The sequence below is a fragment of the Mastomys coucha genome, unplaced genomic scaffold (genome assembly GCF_008632895.1).
Source record: "Mastomys coucha isolate ucsf_1 unplaced genomic scaffold, UCSF_Mcou_1 pScaffold8, whole genome shotgun sequence".
NCBI lineage: Eukaryota > Metazoa > Chordata > Mammalia > Rodentia > Muridae > Mastomys > Mastomys coucha.
This window is the reverse complement of record NW_022196914.1, coordinates 38,241,140-38,260,673: the sequence shown is the minus strand read 5'-3', so window position 1 is coordinate 38,260,673 and position 19,534 is coordinate 38,241,140. Positions and strand designations below refer to the sequence as shown.

The 19,534-nt window shown below is 37.8% G+C and overlaps 1 protein-coding gene across 5 annotated transcripts in view; it reads right to left on the bottom strand.

Moving 5' to 3' along the window:
- The window catches only part of Mctp1 (multiple C2 and transmembrane domain containing 1), a 586,378-nt gene that overhangs the window by 70,603 nt on the left and 496,241 nt on the right, over nucleotides 1–19,534 (bottom strand). For all 5 annotated transcript variants that reach the window (XM_031359932.1, XM_031359934.1, XM_031359933.1 and 2 more), the window contains one exon: nucleotides 13,083–13,136. In XM_031359932.1, coding sequence (XP_031215792.1) covers nucleotides 13,083–13,136 — 54 coding nt within the window. The remainder of the gene's footprint in view (nucleotides 1–13,082; nucleotides 13,137–19,534) is intronic.

The window sequence follows — 19,534 nt, the reverse complement described above, 5'->3', positions numbered from 1 at the left end:
GTAAAATGTTTGTTTTAATATCAATATGATAATGCCTCACTACAGCAAAGACATAGTAATTTAAAGACATAGTTATTAAAGGCCAGTACAAACAGTGCCCACTAAGAATTAATGGCATTTAAAGAGGCCTTGGTAGAGCTGCATATTCCTCTGACAGCCAGAGTTTCAGGGATATCGTTTTCTTTTCAATCATCTGTGGATTGTTCTTGAACAAATTAATAAAACGCCAGATATAAACTGATGTCAGTTTCAAATTATATTTTCTTTAAAAAAAGAAATTAAAATAATTACTGTGTGCTTGGGCAGACGTCAGAAGACAACTAGATGAAATCAGTTTTCAACTTCTACCACAATGGGTCTTGAGGATTGAACCTGGGTTATCAGGCTTGGTGACACCTGTAGAACTATCTTGCCAGCCCCAGATTACATTTTCCTAAAACTCAGAAACCACCGTTTTTAAAAGAAGGAAGATTCTACAATCTATTCTTCTTTGGCATTTTATTTTTTGGCAGCCAATCCAGTTAGGTAAATCTGGCTTACAGGATTGGACTCTGGCCATCCCCCTTCTCTATCAGGAGAGGACAGTGATTGTTAAAGGTCTATATAGAAGATCTGTAAGCAATCCTTTGTAACTCATAACCCATAGCTAGCAACTAACTTTTAGGGAGAGGTCAGCAAGGAGGAGGATATTTGCTTGTGATCCTGTCTACAGGCTAGATGACACTTCAGTATTTCAGTAGAGAACATGAAAGCAATAGTTGAGTAAATACTTAGCTATTGCTTGTAAGCCCAAACCAAAACAGAGACATATGGGAGATGAGAAAACTTGTGGATGCTTGCTCATTTATTTGAAGGTACATTGTGTGTGTTTTGGAGATAACCTAACTCCTTGATAATGAGTTTCCAAAGAGGATATTGATTAGACTATTTGATTGCTTGAAAATTATGGCTGATTTTATCTTTCAAAAATACTTATATAATCTCTCTCATATTACAGCTTCTTATATAATACAACATTTGCATTTGTTGTCCAGAGATCAAATTGGGCAACCTAGCAGTGGCCAAAGCACAAGACCTCAGGAGTTGATACTCATGAGTAGAATCTGAGTGGCCCGTACCCCATCCATGCTGGAAATTTTACGTGTTTGCCTTTGTCCACACCCACATGGGCAGTACTAACTAGATACAAGAGGTTATTAAGAACAATGAAAAAGTAGGATATGAAGTTATTTAACCTTATACTTAGTATGACAAGTCCCACCTTTTGTTTGCTTTGAGATAGGGTCTTAAGTCTGTAGCCCAGGCTGGTCCAGAACTATGTGACCAAAGCTGGCCTCAATCTTGTCTCATTCTCATGTTCAGCCTTTTAAGTGTTTAATTTCAGGTCCATGCCACTATGCCTGACTGACTGTGCATCTTCATGGTGCACATGGTGATGCTATGGAACCTTTAGACATAGTGTATTGATGGCTTTGGATGCTTAGGCTTTGCATCATCTTGAACACTTTCTATTTATTTGATGAAAACATTCAAAATCCTTTCCTTACTTAATTATTTTAACTAATGCAGTACTATTAAGTATAAGTAGCTTCAGCATCAGAATTCTTCTTCATTCCTTGTTGGGAAGATTAATGGGTACAAAGATCTCTTTTTAAAGCATATTTAATACAAAAATCCCAACTTTAAAACTGTTTTTGAGGACTACTTGGTAGATAGTTTCCAAACTCCATAGATGATGACAAAAGCTTCCAGAATCTGAAATGTACATTTCAATTGTCATGTTATGAATTTATTTTCTGTTATACTACATAGACCTTCATTTTTTTTCAATGCAAAAAGCAAGAGGAATTTATTGTTCCAATGTACTGGGGTCGTCCCAGACTCGAAGGAGAGGTGGCGACCCCCAAGGCTTATTCAGTGAGCTTTTATACAGTTTCCAGGGCAGCAGCCATTAGGTACAATTTGACTGGAAGAACAGTGTGACTTTTTAAATTGATTGGTCTTCAGGGAATGAGGTGGCAAGGATTTCCCTTGTCTGAAGGTGGGCAATGGTCCATCCTGTGGAATCTGTTCCCACCCTGTTAGACCTTAATTTTTTATGCTACACCTTCTAGTGAATTTGAGTTCACCTTTGAGATATAAACACTACCATGTGCTAACAATTATGAGATTAACCCTCTTTTTATCATTAACATTGTTTAGAGTTTACTGTGAAATTTTTCTTATTGTATAATTATAATTTTTTTTTTTTGCTTAGATCCCTTAAAAAGTGGCTCCATGGAGATGCTCTTGGTCCTATGAAGACTCTGTGCCCCAGTGTAGGGGAATGCCATGGCCAGGAAGCAGGAGTGAGTGGATGGGTGAGCAGGGAGAGTGGGGAAGGGATAGAGGGTTTTCAAAGGGGTAACCAGGAAGAGGATAACATTTGAAATGTAAATAAAGAAAATATCTAATAAAAAAAAAGAAAGTGGCTCCATAAGAACTCATATTATGCAGATATCTAGTGTTCCTAGTCATGTGTCCCTCAGTCTCTAATTGTGGATTAGAAATATCACTTTTCAAGCCTGTCTCTCCCTTTCTCTCTCCATATGCACCTATGCACACACACATGCACAGGGACACAAGCACATACATGCAATCACTCACAGATCAATCTGTATCTAAAGTTGTATGCAGGGGTTTGATAATGTGAAAAGGTCGGTCTTTGTATTTACAAGGAAAAATATTTAACTTCCTTTATGAGACTTTCCATTTTTTAAATTTTATCTTGTAAGGTTGGAGAAACTGTTCTGTAGATAAACTGCTTGGTGTGCAATCATGAACACCAGAGTTTGGAGTCCCAGAACTCACATAAAAGTCAGACAGGTGTGATAATGCCTTAATCCTTACACAGGAGATCTCTGGATCAAGCTATCTAGCTGCAGTGGGAAGAATCAGTAAGCTTCAGCGTCACAGGAGACTCTAGCACGGTAGGTGAAGTGGGGAGTGATTGAGGCAGATGCCTACCATCAACTTTGGGCGCATGCATGTACCTCCCATGAATTCCATGTTCTTCAAACTGTAGTATGAAGTTATAGACAGACACACACACAGTTATATGAGATGGGATGTTGGGGCTGCTACTAGAGTAAGTTGCTGTAACAAAAACCCCACAAGACTCAGAGACTTATGAAAGTAAGGTTGTTTGCTGCACACAACTCACTACTCTACCACCTGTCCATCACCTTTCACCACCTGTCTACCACCTGTCCATCATCTTCCACCACCTGTCCATCACCTGTCTATCACCTTCCACCACCTGTCTATTCCCTGTCCACAATCTGTATATCACCTTTCCCTATCCTGTCCATCACCTGCCTACCACCTGTCCATCAACCAACCACCATCTGTCTACTACCTGCCCATCAGGGCTGGCTTCTTGTTATTTTTATTCCATGACTTGGGAAAAAAGAGTAGCATCCATCTTGTGAGTTCCAGCTTTTTGAAGAATGAAAAGAAAGATGGCAGGCCCAAGTGTGGCATATGTCAGCCATAATAAGTCATGCACCTACGCCTGACATCAGTATATGGGAATTTAAAGTGCAATCTACCAGAGGTGCTACTGAATGTAGAAATATACACAATAATACCATAGCCACTAAGGTCTCTCTAATATTTTCTTGATGAGTCTCTAGAAACCCACTTATGCATAAGCATCTGTCATGCATCTTTGTTACTCTGACTCTAGCTTAAGATGGAAAATTCTGAGAAAAAACCAAAATCTTTAAAATTTCATATTTCTGGTTTGCTATTAATCATGGATTTATGGAGTACATAACTGGTAGTGCACCTTTTGTGCAGCAGAATTCTGGACAGTAAAAGCACAAAATCCATTAGCTTGAGTAGCTCCAACTGCCTACTTTGAAAATTTATTAAATAGCGAATATAATTTCCTTCATATAAAAGCAACTTATTGTTTTTTTGAAGATAGGTTTTGTTGTAGCACAGGCTAGTCCACAGCATACTATGTAGCTGATGACTGTGATCCCTAAATGCTCCTGACTCTGAGATTATAGACACATGCCACCATGCTGCTTTTTTTTTAATTTTTAATTTTATAATTTTTGTGTGAGGTGCTGAAGAACAAATCCACAGTTTCCTACATGTGAGGCAAGCACTTTACCAACCAAGACACATCAACAACAACAGGCAAGTCAATCTTTAGAAGCTGAGATTTTAGCTAGTTTTGGATATGCCTTGAGAAAAAAGACAAGCAATGGACTCTTTTTGGTGTAGTAATGCTATCACCAAAGAAAACAACTAATACGTTACTGAATATTTTTTTGTGTTGCTGTTCATTTCCTAAAGTTGTGTCATCATCAAAGACCCCCAATACTATTGAATCATTTGCTTTTCATTAATAGTTCCGTTTGAGTCTTTTTATAGCAATGGATGTCTGTAAAGTGTATAGATATTTGTACATGTAACTCCTATGGACAAGTTCTTACCATCAAGGGAGAATTCTTACTTTGTAAACTCTTTTTAGAATTTGCAGAGTCAATGTCTTTATCGGGATAGAGAATTTCTTCGCCAAATAAACTTTGAGGCAGAATAAAAACCTTGGCACTGTGGGTTCAGTTGGAGCATCTGTGACGCTTGGCAACACATCTGGTTCTATGCTTTGGTGAGGAGACATTCTTCTCATCTCAACATGCAGTGGTGTCAGCCGGTGTCAATGACTCTGCCAGCAGTCCCAAAAAATCGTGTCTGTTTCTCTGTACATTGTCAACCTCCTGAGAACCAGGGCTGACACACTGCTATTTTAAGATTTTTCTTTCTTTCTTTCTTTCTTTCTTTCTTTCTTTCTTTCTTTTTTTTTTTTTTTTTTTTTTTTTTTTTTTGTCAAGAAATAGAAGTGGAAGAGGAAGTTTGTTGCTGCAATACAGAAGTTAGCTAGCTTTCCCGGGGACCTGCCTTAAAGTATTGATTGGCCTTCAAATGAAAGTTCTGCTTTTCTGAGGCAAAAGAAATCCAACTATCATAGATTGGAAACAGTTCCATTCATAGTTTACTGCATAGGTATTCTTAACAAATTTTCTAGGCAAAAAAATCCACTTTAATTCTTCTGACCTGCTTGCTACTCTAGGAAGGGACATCAGGGCCGGATAACCATGCCAGTCTTTCAGGTCTTGTATCAGAAAATCTGAAGAAGAATTAGCCTGGTTGCCAGCATGTTTACACATGGGAGTCTGAGAACTGGAATCTCTAGGTAACTCTCAGGACTCCATTTCCACCTCCAGTGATTTAACTCCTCCAATCCTTTTATGAAACAATGAAACAGTAACAATCCTTTTCAGAAGTGATGGCATTGAACACAGTATGAATTCCATGGAATTTTGGCAAATTCTAAGTCTGTCACAAATTCTTATGAACTAAAATCACTGAAGGTCCTCTTAAGTTTGTCATTGTTTTCTTTTGTGAAATGAGCATTTCTAGAACTTACTGCCACAAACCTAAAACTGCCATAGTTTAAGTGAATACCTATGGCAACAAAACAGAATGAGCATTAGCTTTTTGGTAGAAACTGCAACTGAATATAATCAGAATTTTACTTAAAAACTTGAATTTTCTTATGTATTTAAGAAACATAAATTAATGTTAAGAAGAAATTTGTTAGAATAAGAGGTGTAAAATTAAAAGGAAATTTATAGTTTCTATACAATAATATCATTTCCATGATTTCAAAATGATGTGAAATCTTTCTCTTTTTCTAGAGAATAAGTCTATATATTTTTAAAATATTCTCAAAGGTCTTGTTACCTAAATGTGGGCATTGCACACTGCCCCAGTGCTCTCCAGTATAAACTACTTTTAAAAAGTACCAGGTAGATGATTTCTCTTGCCAGTGCTCACTAAGGAGCTGTGGGGAGTTGGGTAGTTGCTCAAGAGGGATGGCTGCCCTTTTCTGAAGATGTGACCACTGTGGATTCCTGTGCCTCACACTCATGCTCATATGAGCAGCACTAACTAGACTTAATGGGCTACAAAAAAAAAAAAAAAAAAAAAAAAAAAACAAAAACCAAAAAACCAAAAAACAAAAAAAACAAACAAACAAACAAACAAAAAAAAACAAGATCCGTAGCTTGGAAAGAGATTTGTAGAAAATATGGAGGGAACTGGAGGGGAAGCAATGAGGAGTTGAGTATCATTGTATACATATATGAAATTCTCAAAAATAAAGAAAAACTAAAAACCTATTTCTTCACCAGTTTAATATGTAAGGTCCTAAGTAGAAGCAATACTCTACAAATGGAAAATAACTCACTGTTGTTTGAGAATAATTTTTTCCTGAAATAAAATGTAAGGCAATTTGGTTAAAAATGGTGTGTTTTTTTTTTACTCTTTTTCATTTCCATATTGAATAAACAACTTAATAGTCTCATTGACCAAGTCAATAAAGAAAAGCTAGAAACTTACATTTATTGCTTTACAATATAGTATTCTTACTGAAGTAGGGAAAACACAGTTGGAGGGAGCTATAATAGCTGCCATAATGAATTATCATAAACTTAGTAGCTGAAAACAAATTTATTGCCTTATACTTCTGTAGTTCAAAAGTCCAAAATGGGTCTCATGGGTCAAAAATCAAGCTGTGGGCAGGGCGCTGGGGGATGGTTCCTGTACTCCTCGCTGCAGCTTCTACAGACTGCCTACATTTTCTTGGCTTGTAGTTCCCTTCTTAGCCTCAGAGGCAGCCACCGAAGTGCTCTGCTCTGCCACAGTCAATATGTGTTTTATTGATTCAATGGTCAGGTCTTGGCCACTTATTTCCCAGGGGGAAGCACTTGCTTTTCTACAGTTGTTTGTTGGTCCACAGAGTCTCCTCCTGCTGGCCTCATCTGCACCACAGCATGCTGTTTGGTTATAGATCCAGAGCCTGTATTTCCTGCCCTGTGAAACAGGCTTTCAAGCCTTCTCAGAGGCACTGAGAACAGAGGCTGGCAGACAGCTTGGCTTTAGAAGAGCTTGGATCCCATGCCACCTGTCACACAGCTGGGAAAACTCAACCCTCAAATGCTCCAGCTGTTCCAACCACAGCTTTCTCCTAGCTGTGAAGGCCTTGAGCTTGGCCACAGCTGTATTAGTAGCAGCCACCTGCCATTGCTCCAATGGCCTCTTCCACTTTTAAGGGCCCTTGTGATTTTATGGATTCTACTCAAATCTTGAGGATAGATCATCTCAGTCCTTAAGGGAAAGTGATTGGCAGACTTCTTATCTGTTATAATCATTTCCTTATGCTGTGTGGTACTCAAACCCATGCTTTGCATGGATTTGGCATGAAGAACATGTTTTGCCTTGTTTCACCTACCCTCCCATATCCACATACTGTGTCCCTCCCAACCAAACTCTCCCAGCTCTGCCAGGGCAGTGGGAAAGAGCTGGCTCTGCAGCATCAATATGCGGAGATCTCAAACTAAATAGCTGCAAGCTGCGACAATATATCCCTCATTATTCTATATAAGGACTAAAGGAGGGAATCTGAGCTAATCCATAACTGTACCTTTAAGGCTGTGTCTTTCCTGGGAAAGGCTGTAAAGCATGGTGAGGATGCCAGAGTTAGGATAGGAGAAATCAGCCCGCTCATTAGTCCTGGCTGTGCTGTTTACTTCCTGCGTCGCCTGTGCCTCTCACTTAAGTTTGGCTGAGTCCATTTCCTCAGTTCAGTTTTAACTGTTTTATAATGCTGAAGTTCAGGCCCGGGGCCTTTTGCATATTAGGCAAGTACTCTATCGGAACTATAGTGCCAGCCCCCAGTATTATGATTGAGAAACAGGGAGCTTGAACTATATTATTTCTTAGTTACCCTTGAGGTTTAATGCCACTATGGTTCTAAATGAGGTTGAAACTCTTAAGGATTTGAGGTCATAATCCCCAATGTCCTCACAAACCCCTCAGGAGCCTTCCCCACATTTTGTTTTTTGTTTTTTGTTTTTGCTTCCCCAGAAGGAGAAGATAAGGAGAAAAAGTGGGTTTTCCCCCATGAGAAGCCCTCTGCCTGCCTAGTGAACCCTTACACCAAACTGAATTTGGTAACCAGCAAGCTGGACACATTGTCCTCTATTTTATAATAAATTCATATGCTTTCTATTCCTATAACCTTTGCAAGCACAGGCCTAGGCTGGTAGTTTCTCTTGCTTGTTATTGTATGATAACTGCTGCCCACTCTGGCAGTAGATCTCATCAACCAACACAAACATTGTTCCACTTTTACTATAGAGCATGGTCAGGTCTACTCAGCTGCCAGTATCAGAATTCTAAGAATGAAGCCACTGTTCTCACCTTCTATTCTATATATCAAGTTTACCCCCCACGCCTTGTTTAGGGGTAGTGATGGCTAATGAGTATGATGCAGCAGCTATTGCCACAATTAAGTCATATTTCATGATATAGTTTTCTTTAAGAACAGGAAGTTATCTTTGGTGTCTTTATATCTTTGCTGATATAAACGTGTGAGCCCTTAAGTGGGTCAGAAGTGTGGGGAACCCAAGGGAGATTCTCATTGATGCATTCAAAGACAGTTGGTTAGTAGGAGCAGAAAAGAAAAATCAAGAAGGCAAGAATTTCAGTTATACAGCTATAATGAATGAACTGATTCTACCAACAGGCTGAATCATCCATTGAAGTACATCCTTTCCTAAATCCTGCAGATGATAACGCAGTCTGACTGGTCCCTAGCAGTTTGACTGCGAGCAGAGAAGCCAGTTGACTATACCTGTAATTCTATATACAACAATACAACAACCACAAATTGTTTTATGCCTTAAAGTTTGTGGTACGATGTTATATGGAAACAGAAAATGAATAAAGGATTACAATAGTATCCCAGTTGAATGTGATTTAGGATTTCTTAAAAGAGAATTTTCTTGTCTCCTCTCACTCTTCATTTCTCTACAGTCTCGATTGGGTTCCTCACCATGCAGTTATTTCACTGAATGCAACTGGAAAATGCAATTTTGTCAGATTAAAATCTCCTCTCATATCACTTAGAATTATCTTTTTCTTTCCTTGCTCACTGCTGGTTTAAGATGCAGAGATGTATGAGTCTTGGGTAGAGTATACACATGTTTGGGTTGGAGAATCAAACCGGAAGATACAGATTTCAAGAATTAAGGCAACAATCTGTACATGCTGAAGTGACTCAAATATGTTTCATTCATTGCATCTAGCTATCTGGAAACAAGGAGCCATGACAAAACAGCTGAAGAAAAGGGAGAAGCTGTGTAGGCATAAATGCCTGAACGTTTTCTTATCTTTTATCAATAAACATTACTAGAATGTAATGCATTTGAATTCATGCTTTTCCTGTGGGAACTCAGCACTCTGACTTCTGCTTCCCGATACCACGGCTGGATCTTATTACCAGTCTAGGGCGCACTGTGGGAAGCATGCTGAAACTTTTTAAAGTACATAAGAGGATTGTCCTTGGTTAATTAGATGTCTGGGTTATGCAGATTGGCCACTGTATGATTGTATACGATGTGGTGTGAACATTATTATATGCTTGTTGATAGCAACACCTAGGAAATTTAGTTAAACCTCATTTTGCTTATAGTCTATTAGAGAAAGAAATTGGTGTTAGGTTAAAAAAAAAACATATCAGACTAGAGCTTTGTGGTTGAGGGTTGAAAGAATGCTCTATGGAAAAAGAATAGTAGTATGTCTGATGGTTAATTCAGAAAATAATGTTATCCTTAATACAGCTCAACAGTGCTCTAACACCATGCAGCTAAGTGAAAATATTGGAAGGCAGTGACTCACATGCCAGGTTCACCATTTAAAACTGGTTATCTCCTGCATTTGTGAAAACCATTGGAACTGGATTAAGAAAGAGGCATTTAAATATAGATTTGAGCCGATGTAGACAATGGATTTTATAATGAAAGGTTAGTCTGTGACCACAACTCTCCGCTGAATAAGGAAGAACTTTTTAATAAAAAAGCTTAAAAGGCATAATCTGGAAAAGCTTCAAAATTTGGTGATCCAAGTGAACTGCAATTGAGCTTCTACCAATTTTTATCAATGTCTTTCCTGGTACTAAAGCCAACACTAAAGAAAAACCATTGCAAAGCTATTATGTCAAGTAATTACACATTACTTCATATAATATACCTTTATGGGTTTCAACTTCTTTGAGCTATATCTTTTCTATGTGTGTAATTATGCTGAGGGAAAATACTACATGCACAAATGAAATAAAGGACTTCAGCGTATGGCTGCGGGATCTTGTCAGGTAGCCAACGACTTGCCCTTTCATTGTGAGTGACTAATGTCAATGCTGTTCTAAAGAAAGACAGTTTTCATAATCACTCAACAGTCCGATAAGTGAAAGCATGTGCACAGGCTGAGGCGCAGCCTGCCAGGGGTCTTTGCTGAATGGGAAGCAGGTGCTCACACTCTGTGCCACGCAATTCCCCATTTACCCCAAGTCCAAAGGTTACAGGACTAATAGCTGCCTTGTGGTAATCAGGAAAAGCAAGACACGGGCCTTGGTGAAACATCTGGGACATATTTTACATACTTGCAACATATGCTTCAGGTTCAATTAAAGTGAGGCTTTGGCACATTTATTAATTTCTTTACTTTTATCCTATAAGAGGACCCACTGACCTGACCTGACTATTATGCATATGAGAAAACAGAGCTAATGAGTGCTATAGGCCAGTACCTGTTCATATGGCAAAAAAAAAAACCACACACACACTTGTTTTCTCATGAAATTCCAGTATGCATGACTCAACACACAAACTTTAAGTGAAAGAACCAATGAAAGTTTTAGAATAGGAACTAACTTTTCTCCAACTGATAGCTAAACTTACAATGTGTACTGCTTTGAGAGCCAAGCAGAGGGACAGGAGCCAGTGAACAAATGCTTGCAGAATCCATCCTTCTACTTTTCTCTTAACAAAGGTTATACATTTCAAGATGCCTTGTCTAAGAGAGCTTACAAGTCTACTGCAAATAACTACAATGGATAGTTCAGGTTCTTTTCAGTTTATACACAATGGTCATGCTATCAATTTCTCTATGGTGAAGAAAAGGGGGAAGCACTTCACCCTTATATATTGTTCAAATAAAGGGCTGGGTTATGAGCAACATAATGAAAACACACTACTTGTCCATATCAGCTACAGACAAATTTAGTTTATATTACACAGAAATTGAAGCCCTCACTTTCAGTCTACTTTGGTAACTAGATCTGAAAATGTGTGAAAACAAGGGTGTCAATTGCAGACAGCCAACCTCTAGTTCACTGTACACACAGCGCCTGAGAGTTGGTACTTCCATCCAGATGTGTTCAATCATCTGTGTTTTGTTAAGCTGGTTAAGGGATGTCTATTTGTTGACTGCACCTAAGATCTTCTCTATGAAAAAATGAACAAGAAAAGGGAGAGATATACAACACCAGCAAACTGTCTAAAAATATATGGGATTGGCTTTCAGCAGGGAGATATGAAAGTAGTAGACTTCACTGGGGTTTCTATTTATTAGCATTTCTAGGGAAACGCCTGCTGCTGGGATGGATCTTTATGGTGGCTTTAATAATAAAGCAGCAACAAGCAAGGGAGAATGGCCATAAATGGATGGCAGCTCAGTCTTTATCAGCAGAGAAGTGATGATTCAGAGCTGGCATGTTGAGTTAAAGTACAGGCTCTCCACAGCTCTATACTGACCTTAACAATAAATCAGGCCAGATATTGCCAGGGGTGTGTGTTCATGTTATTTAACTTTAAAAGCAAGCATGTGTAGTGTGTGTGTGTGTGTGTGTGTGTGTGTGTGTGTGTGTGTGTGTGTGTGGTTTACAGACAAGGGATTTTGTTAGCTTCATTTTGATCATGATGCTGATGACTGAATGTTGGACAGGAGAAACATTTCACATAAAAGCTCTATCAATGTAAAAAAGCATTCTCAGCAGCATGAGACTGAAGCAGGGTATAAGCATGGATGTTTTCCTTCTCCTGCAACCATCAAACATTAGTCAGGAGACAATGCTTGTTCATGAGGTGACGTATTCAGTGTGACTCTTTTCACTTTTGACACTTGCAGTGCTTGCTTTCAACACAAATTCTTATCCCAGAGTATAACTGTACATCTTTTATGGAATCGAAGGTCAAGGGCAATAAACTAAGATGCACTGTTTTTCTTCCTTCGAAAACCACCATTTCTTTATGTAACAGTGGTCAGTTTGGGGTGGAGATCAAAATCTGGTTTTGTACACCAAATAATGTACAAGTAATTCATATTTTCTCCCCTGCCTACTGGTCTCAACTTAAGATATATTAAGTTTTAGATCTACAAATGCCCAGAGATCACAGTGTCAGAGAGTTCCTATCCTGCTTGCTGGAGAGAGCTGTTCTCCTAAACTTACCCACTGTTGTGGTGGTACAGGGTAATGCTAATTCCGCCCTTTCCCCAAGGAGCCACCAACCTAAACAACCTAGAAACTAGCTGCTGCTTCCCTTGGTCCCCATCCCCAAGCCCGCTAACAAATGCAATTCAAGTCTCATCAATGGACTTTTTCCTGATAAAAGAGGCATGGTCCATTAAAGATCCAGGCAGGACAGTGAGCCCAGGGCTATTTAAATGTCTGCCCAAGCATATCATACACATGTTCTTTTGATAAACAATTCTTCAGAAACTATAGATGACATTACCCATGCCCAACTCAGGCAGGCTACTGCTTTTTCACACCTGCCTCCTTCCCCCAAGCATAGGCTGATTTGTAAGATTCAAGATAGGACACATTTTTGCCCTTCAAAAACAGTTGTCACTGCCATGATCTTCACAATAGCTATCAAGTTCCAGACAAGCTGATTTTTTTTTCCTGGCAGAAAAATATTTGACCCAGCTCTGGACAAAAGCAGAGAGGATTTATAGCCGTCTCTTCCTCTTTGCTGCATGCAGTGGCATTGTTAGGATGATAAACAGCACTGTCCAATTTTCTGGACTCAAAACACTTCAACTTCTTTTTTAACTGTCTGTGAAAACAGTGTCATGTCTGTAACTCCCACCCCCAGGTACCCAGTACTGGGAAAGATAATTACCTTGTCATCTCTGTCGTCGTCTTCCTCCTCGTCCTCCAGCATGTCCTCCATTACCTACAGACAGAAACACACGTTGTTTTTCTGCTCTTAGAGGAGAGGATTTTGTTCTGTCATTTTGAACCCTTTGAAAATTTTATTAACATTTGAAACACATGCTCTGAGAGGAGAAGCTTCATCTAGAGTGGAAGATTATGCAAGTGCTCAGCCTTTAATTGATTAAAGCATGGAAGAGGAACTCAGTGAGGAGAAACCTACCCTCATGGAAGGTTTGGTGTCAAAGAAGCTGAAGTATGCACACCGTGAACTAGCATGCATCTGCAGGATGATCTAAGTTATGAAATTTCCTTTCTAGCTCTTCTGCGGCCTGTTTCGATCAGGCATTTTAAACATGGAGCAAGATAACTAAGCATGAAATAGCTCCTCTATTTCTAACTTACTTTTTTGCCCAACTATAAGATAAAAACTTGTTTCTATTAATTGATTCACACTGGTGGTCTGTGGCATAAAACTAACAATGAATGTCTTTAAAGGTCCCAATTTTAATTCTGATGTATAAAATCAACTTGAGTGGTTTGCTCTGAGTCCCATTTTTCAATTTTGTGGGTTACCTGAAATAGCCTTTTAAATTCTTTGTGATTTTTATCCAAGGATCATAAATATATTTTTACAATTATTATTATATAATTAAATATGAATAATAAATACAGCTTACATTGGTGAATATACATACTTTCAAATTTTATTTTTATTTTATTTTATTTTTTATTTTATTTTTATTTTATTGCATGGGTGTTTGAAATATATACATATATATGTATATATATATACACACATATATACATATATATACATGTGTGTGTATATATATATATGTATATGTACATATATATGTTTATCTACCACTTGCATACCTGATGCCCTTGGAAACCAGAAGAGAGTTTTAGATTCCGTGGAAATGGAGTTGCAGATGGTTGTCCACTGCCATATGGGTACTGGGGACTAAATCTGAGTCCTTGGAAGAGCAGTGCTCTTGACCTCTAAGCCATCTCTCCAGCCCCAATATACATACTTTTAAATGGGAAAATATTTTGAATTTGACAAACAATTTTTATTTTCTTTGCCCAGTACATAATTATAAACTTAATAAATGTAGCTTTATGAGGCTGGTGGTCTACAGAGGGTTTGAAAACTATAAGTTATGCAGTAATTTCAAGATCTGCCTGGGTTACAGAGAAAGTCTCTGCCTTAACAAATAAGCAAACTTGAATTTCACATTTCAAATAAATATTTTACCCACAATAATATGCACATGTGTGTGCCATCTGTAGAAACTAAGAATAGAAAACTGTGAGGTATTTTCCAGGTAGGCCATATAATTATGTAGAATGGACATTCTTTATCATTTCTATTTCTTATGCTGCTTTTTAAATAGAGTCTGAGTATCTCAAAATAGAACTAGGTGAAACACAGTTATCAAGTACTCTCTCACCAAGCTTTTGGTGATGGAAGGACCAAGTTCTTCTTTTGTGTGACTCTTCCATACAAATAGAAATAGATTCTGGGTGAAAATGCCAATGATCCAGACTGTGCTAGAGAACGGTGTGAACTGAGACACTGTGCTATTCCCAGTTACTTTTATCAAGTCTTTTAAAAGCTTTCTGTAACTTTAATGAATGATCCAAACACCAATTTCCAGTTCTCATGAACCATTATATAATTAAAGACATCTGAAATCACAAAACTGTTCCTCACTTATTGTCACACTTCATATATCTTATTAAAAAGTAGGACTTGTGGCTTTCTTCTTGAACAGTGAGTACCTTAAAAGGGCCCAGAAGCATGCTATGTTGCTTGTAATATGTGTTGAGAAGGTCTGTTATTGGACAACATGCAACCAATCCAGCCTCCGCAAGGAATCTGTGCTTAATATATTCTTTAACTATGTTCAAACAGCTCCTAAGTATTTGTCATAAACACCTGGCCCAAGGTATAGAATATAGGTAATGTGCAAATAAAAAGATAAGGAAACATACAGAGACTTCATCAATATTCACATGAACCTTATAGAACTAAAGGAGGGGCTATCAGATAAACCTTCATTTGGACTTTTGAGTTTTCACCAGTTTAAAGCATTCACACTAATACATAAGGTCACATCAGTGACAATTGTGGTGATGTATGATAATATATTCAAATTGATTATTTGTGATACAGATTAGGTTTCATCAAAAGAAGTCATTGAGCCTGATGAGAGTTTTTTAAAAGAACACTTTATACCACAAATTAAAAAAAATAAAATTATCTTACAAAAATTTATATTTAAATAAAGGACTTTTTTCTTTCTGTTTTCCTAAAGTTGGCCTTGTAGAGTCATATAAATATAAAATGAAAATAAACTCAAAACAATATTTGAGCTAGTAACAATTAAAATGTATTGTAGGGTTGGGGTTGGTTGTGTAGTGTGTGCGATCTGGTATTCAGTAGTCAGCACCAGATACAAATTGTCTCCTGTGTGTCATCTCTACCACACTCACCATCCTGCCTCACTCCCGGAAGGCAAATGTGACAGATTATGTTTTGCATATTACAAGCTACATAGCAGTTGTTCAAGAAATATTTCTGGTCAGATAAATAGATAAATTCATCATCTGGCTGTCATTTCCTTTGGCTTGCTTTTGTTTTTCTAATGTCTGTCACCTTTCCTGCCTCAGTCTCTCAAGGACTGGAATTACAGGAGTGCATCACTGCTCCTCCTGGTTCTGGGTCTTCAAATGACCAGACAAACCCTACAGTGTAGCATCTACCCTTTATTTCACAGAGCTGACCTAGCTCCCATGAAAGATTTATATCTAACCAGTGATATAAATGAATAAAGGCAAATGATGGAAATGCTTTGGAAGAGTTGCTTAGAGAGGCACCCATCTGCATCTAACTGTAAGGGTGCAGGGATCCTCACTATCAAATTAACTCCCCAAATTTTCAAAATATGATTGAAATCTAAAACAAATCACTTGGCTAATTTATACATTTTACAAAGGATATTGTGTTCAAGTGTGACTTGAGGAGGTCTACAGAATTGGGCCCTTCTTTTGTGAAACCCAAACTGTTATTACCCTGCCCGAGTGGGTAATTGGCTACATGCAATCACTCTACGAATGTGCAACCAGATCCCCACAACACAACTATTTGCTTCTACATTTGGCAGAAGAATGTCGTGTTGAGAGAGGCCTTTGTGCTGTGTACTATCGAGGGCTTCCCTCCTCTGTTACCTTTTGATGGCCACATCACAGGCCAACACATGAGGATTGCTAACACAGATGATGGCTTCCTATTGATTTCTATATATCACTCCAGAATGTGCCCCACCAGCATATGTTCAGGTGAAGCATAAAATGCTTTGGAAACTAATGTTGAAAAGAACCCAATCCCACAGTGCTGGTTAAGGACCCAGTGAGATCATGCAACTCGTGTACCAAAATAAGTACTCAAAAATGTTAGCTAATAATGAAAAATAAAATGTCAATGTTTCTATAACATTAACTTTGGAAATTAAATTATACCCCCTTTTCCTTATATTCTGATTGACATAAAATTCTGTTTGGTGTTTTTACTGACCCTAAGAAACACATATCAGGTATATGATGGGCATAGATGAAGATTTTAAATTGAGGCAATGGTGGCTTCATGACTGATCTTCAGGCACTAATGACACAGTGAAACAAATGGACAGCTCTGAGTGTGCATGCAGCTTATAAGCAGGGCTGTGTTAGAAGACACACTCCACCTAACTAACGTAAGGAGCACAGAAACAGTAAGGTGAGCTAAGAAAATAAACTGTGTTCTACTGAAGTGTACTTAAGATGATACAAAACTGTAGCTTTCCTAGAGACCTCAAACAGCAACTGTTATTTCAAAGAAGTCCTGGAATTTTAACACTTGACTAAGACAAATAGAAAACAGAAAACTCTTGCCTCAAATGCCAGCTCTGTCCACTTCAAAGAAACCCAAATAAGTGCTATATAGCTCATTGTTTAAGTAGTCAAAGTTCAATAGTGCAAAATTTGTCAGCAATAATGTAATTACTAAATACACACCCAGACACACAGGTAGGGCTGGGGGGAGGGAGGGAAGCATGGACGGAGGGAGGGAGGTAGAGAGAGAGAGATCTCCTTCAGGGGAAAAAGGAAACAAATGAGAAAAAATGCATTTGTTAGAAAAGATGCATTTAATAAGTTGGATTTCCCCCCCTTTTTTTTTTCTTAAAGGGAATTCTCTAAGATAGGCTCTAGAATTTTTTTTTCCAAATCATGCTGTGCGATACCTTGCTTGAAAGCAAGTAGTATTAATCAAACAAAGGAAGGGCACTAGGGAAATCAGAAAGATGTAATGCAAGCAGTTAAAAGTGACACGACCTTCTTCTGTAATGTCGCTTGTCACAGACTTATAAGCCACACACTGGAGGAAGGTCTGGAAAGAAACTGACGCAGTACTATTCTTTGAATGTAATACTAATAAAGATGACATTTTAAAAAACACACCTAGGCCTAAACATAGTGTGCCAGCTACATCACAGTCAAAAAACAAGTAGAATCCATTATTTTTAAAAGCACAGTATTTCTTCTTCCATATCCACAATCTGCTGAACACTTGTCATTAGCATATAAAACTTAATATATGGCTGTACATTTGTAAAAAAAAATCTCTTTTCAAAAGGGAACCAAGTTGTATCTATAGAATCTATATGTCTTAAGTAGTTGAAAGGGCATTCTTTAGAGTTCATACTTTCCAATGTAACACAGTACAGCAGGACATTTTATAAATTATAAATAAACAAAGTATCTGGCTGAATCATCACGAATTCTGGTAGTATGAATGAAAGTGCATGTAGATGGTTGTAAAGCACATGGAAAAGGGCTAAAAAGCAGTGGATTTGGTAACTCCATTATTTAAATCACCATGGGCTGGCAGTTACCAATATTACATTGTTACCAATATTAATTAGGGTGTGTGTATACAACCAAGGCAATGAAAGGACATTTAAAAGTCCTTAAAAATTATGAAACAAGAAAAATTATGATTTTTCTTAGGAATCATGTCTTTCCCTTATTTAAAACCCTTTACATTAAAAAAAGCAAAAAAAAACTGGTGTATATTAACCTTATTAGTATTAGACACATGGAACCCTAGATTGCCCCCAAAGTCAATGCTGTCAGAAAACAATTTCTTGTGTGTTTATGTTTCCTTTAAAGATAATCTTTGAATCAAATGTATAGTCTGCTAGATTCAAAAACAATAGTTACACGTGTCAAATGTTTTGATTCCAACAGTATAAGTATATATATTTAAAGAAATCACTGTGCCCACATACACAATAGCAGTGGTTAAATATTAATTAATATTAAAATATTAAAATTAATATTAAAATAAGGATATTATCAGAAGTTTTGAATTTAACTCCATATTTGAAATGTCCAATGTGTACAGATGCTTGTCTCTGAAAACACCCAGAACAAGTGCCCATTTCTAGTGCAGACATTAACATGTTAGAAGAGCGTAGGATGTTTCACCATGCCTAGATTTTGTTTAGTTCAACCAAATGCATAAATCCAGCAGAGCATGTACTTCTCTGTCAATGGATTTATCATAGGTATAAGTGCAGTAGGAAATTATGGGATGCCAAGGGATTGAGAAAATGCATATAACCACTCAAATGATTTTGAACTTGAGAGCACCAGAGTTCTGGCTGAAGACTTCTGTCATCAGTTAGATCAGTATAGATGTGTTGGGCAGACTGTCTTTCATCGTTGGACCTGCTTCCTCCAAACCTTTTGAAAAGAAACATTTGCAAAATGCATGTAACAAGTAAACTACATGTATAATTAATTACTTGTTTGTAAAAAGAAGAGCCACGAGCATGTCTGGAGTACACTGTTTCATTCCAGTACTTCTCAACGCACATGGATGTATGGTGGCCTCCTATTTTGAATCATGCTATTATGAATTTGACCTTGAAGAATTTTAGCTACAGTAGTTATCAAGATAACTGGGGCACTAGATATAATAATAATTGGTGGTGTGATAAGTTTGAAGTGAAGCTGAATGAATTGCAATACAAAAGAAGGCAGACTAGAAAGAAAAGCATTAGCACTCATTGCTAAAAGACTTCCTGATTTTTAAGAGACAATTATTTCATGGAGAATGCATTTCCGTGGCTCATTTTGGGAAGTGCCATGTTGTAATTTAGTCTGGTTCTTAATAAGAAGTATGGCTTTAATGTGCCTCTCGGATGGCTGTTGATTCATGCCACTGATTACGTATAGCCTGAATTCTGCATCATCAACAGCGTCCTTATTTGCAGGATAATATGCTTTGCTGGAAGGCACAAGGGGAGTAAATTTGCTTGAGTGTCCAAAAGGATGTAACCTTTCATTTTCTTAAGTGTCACTTTAATT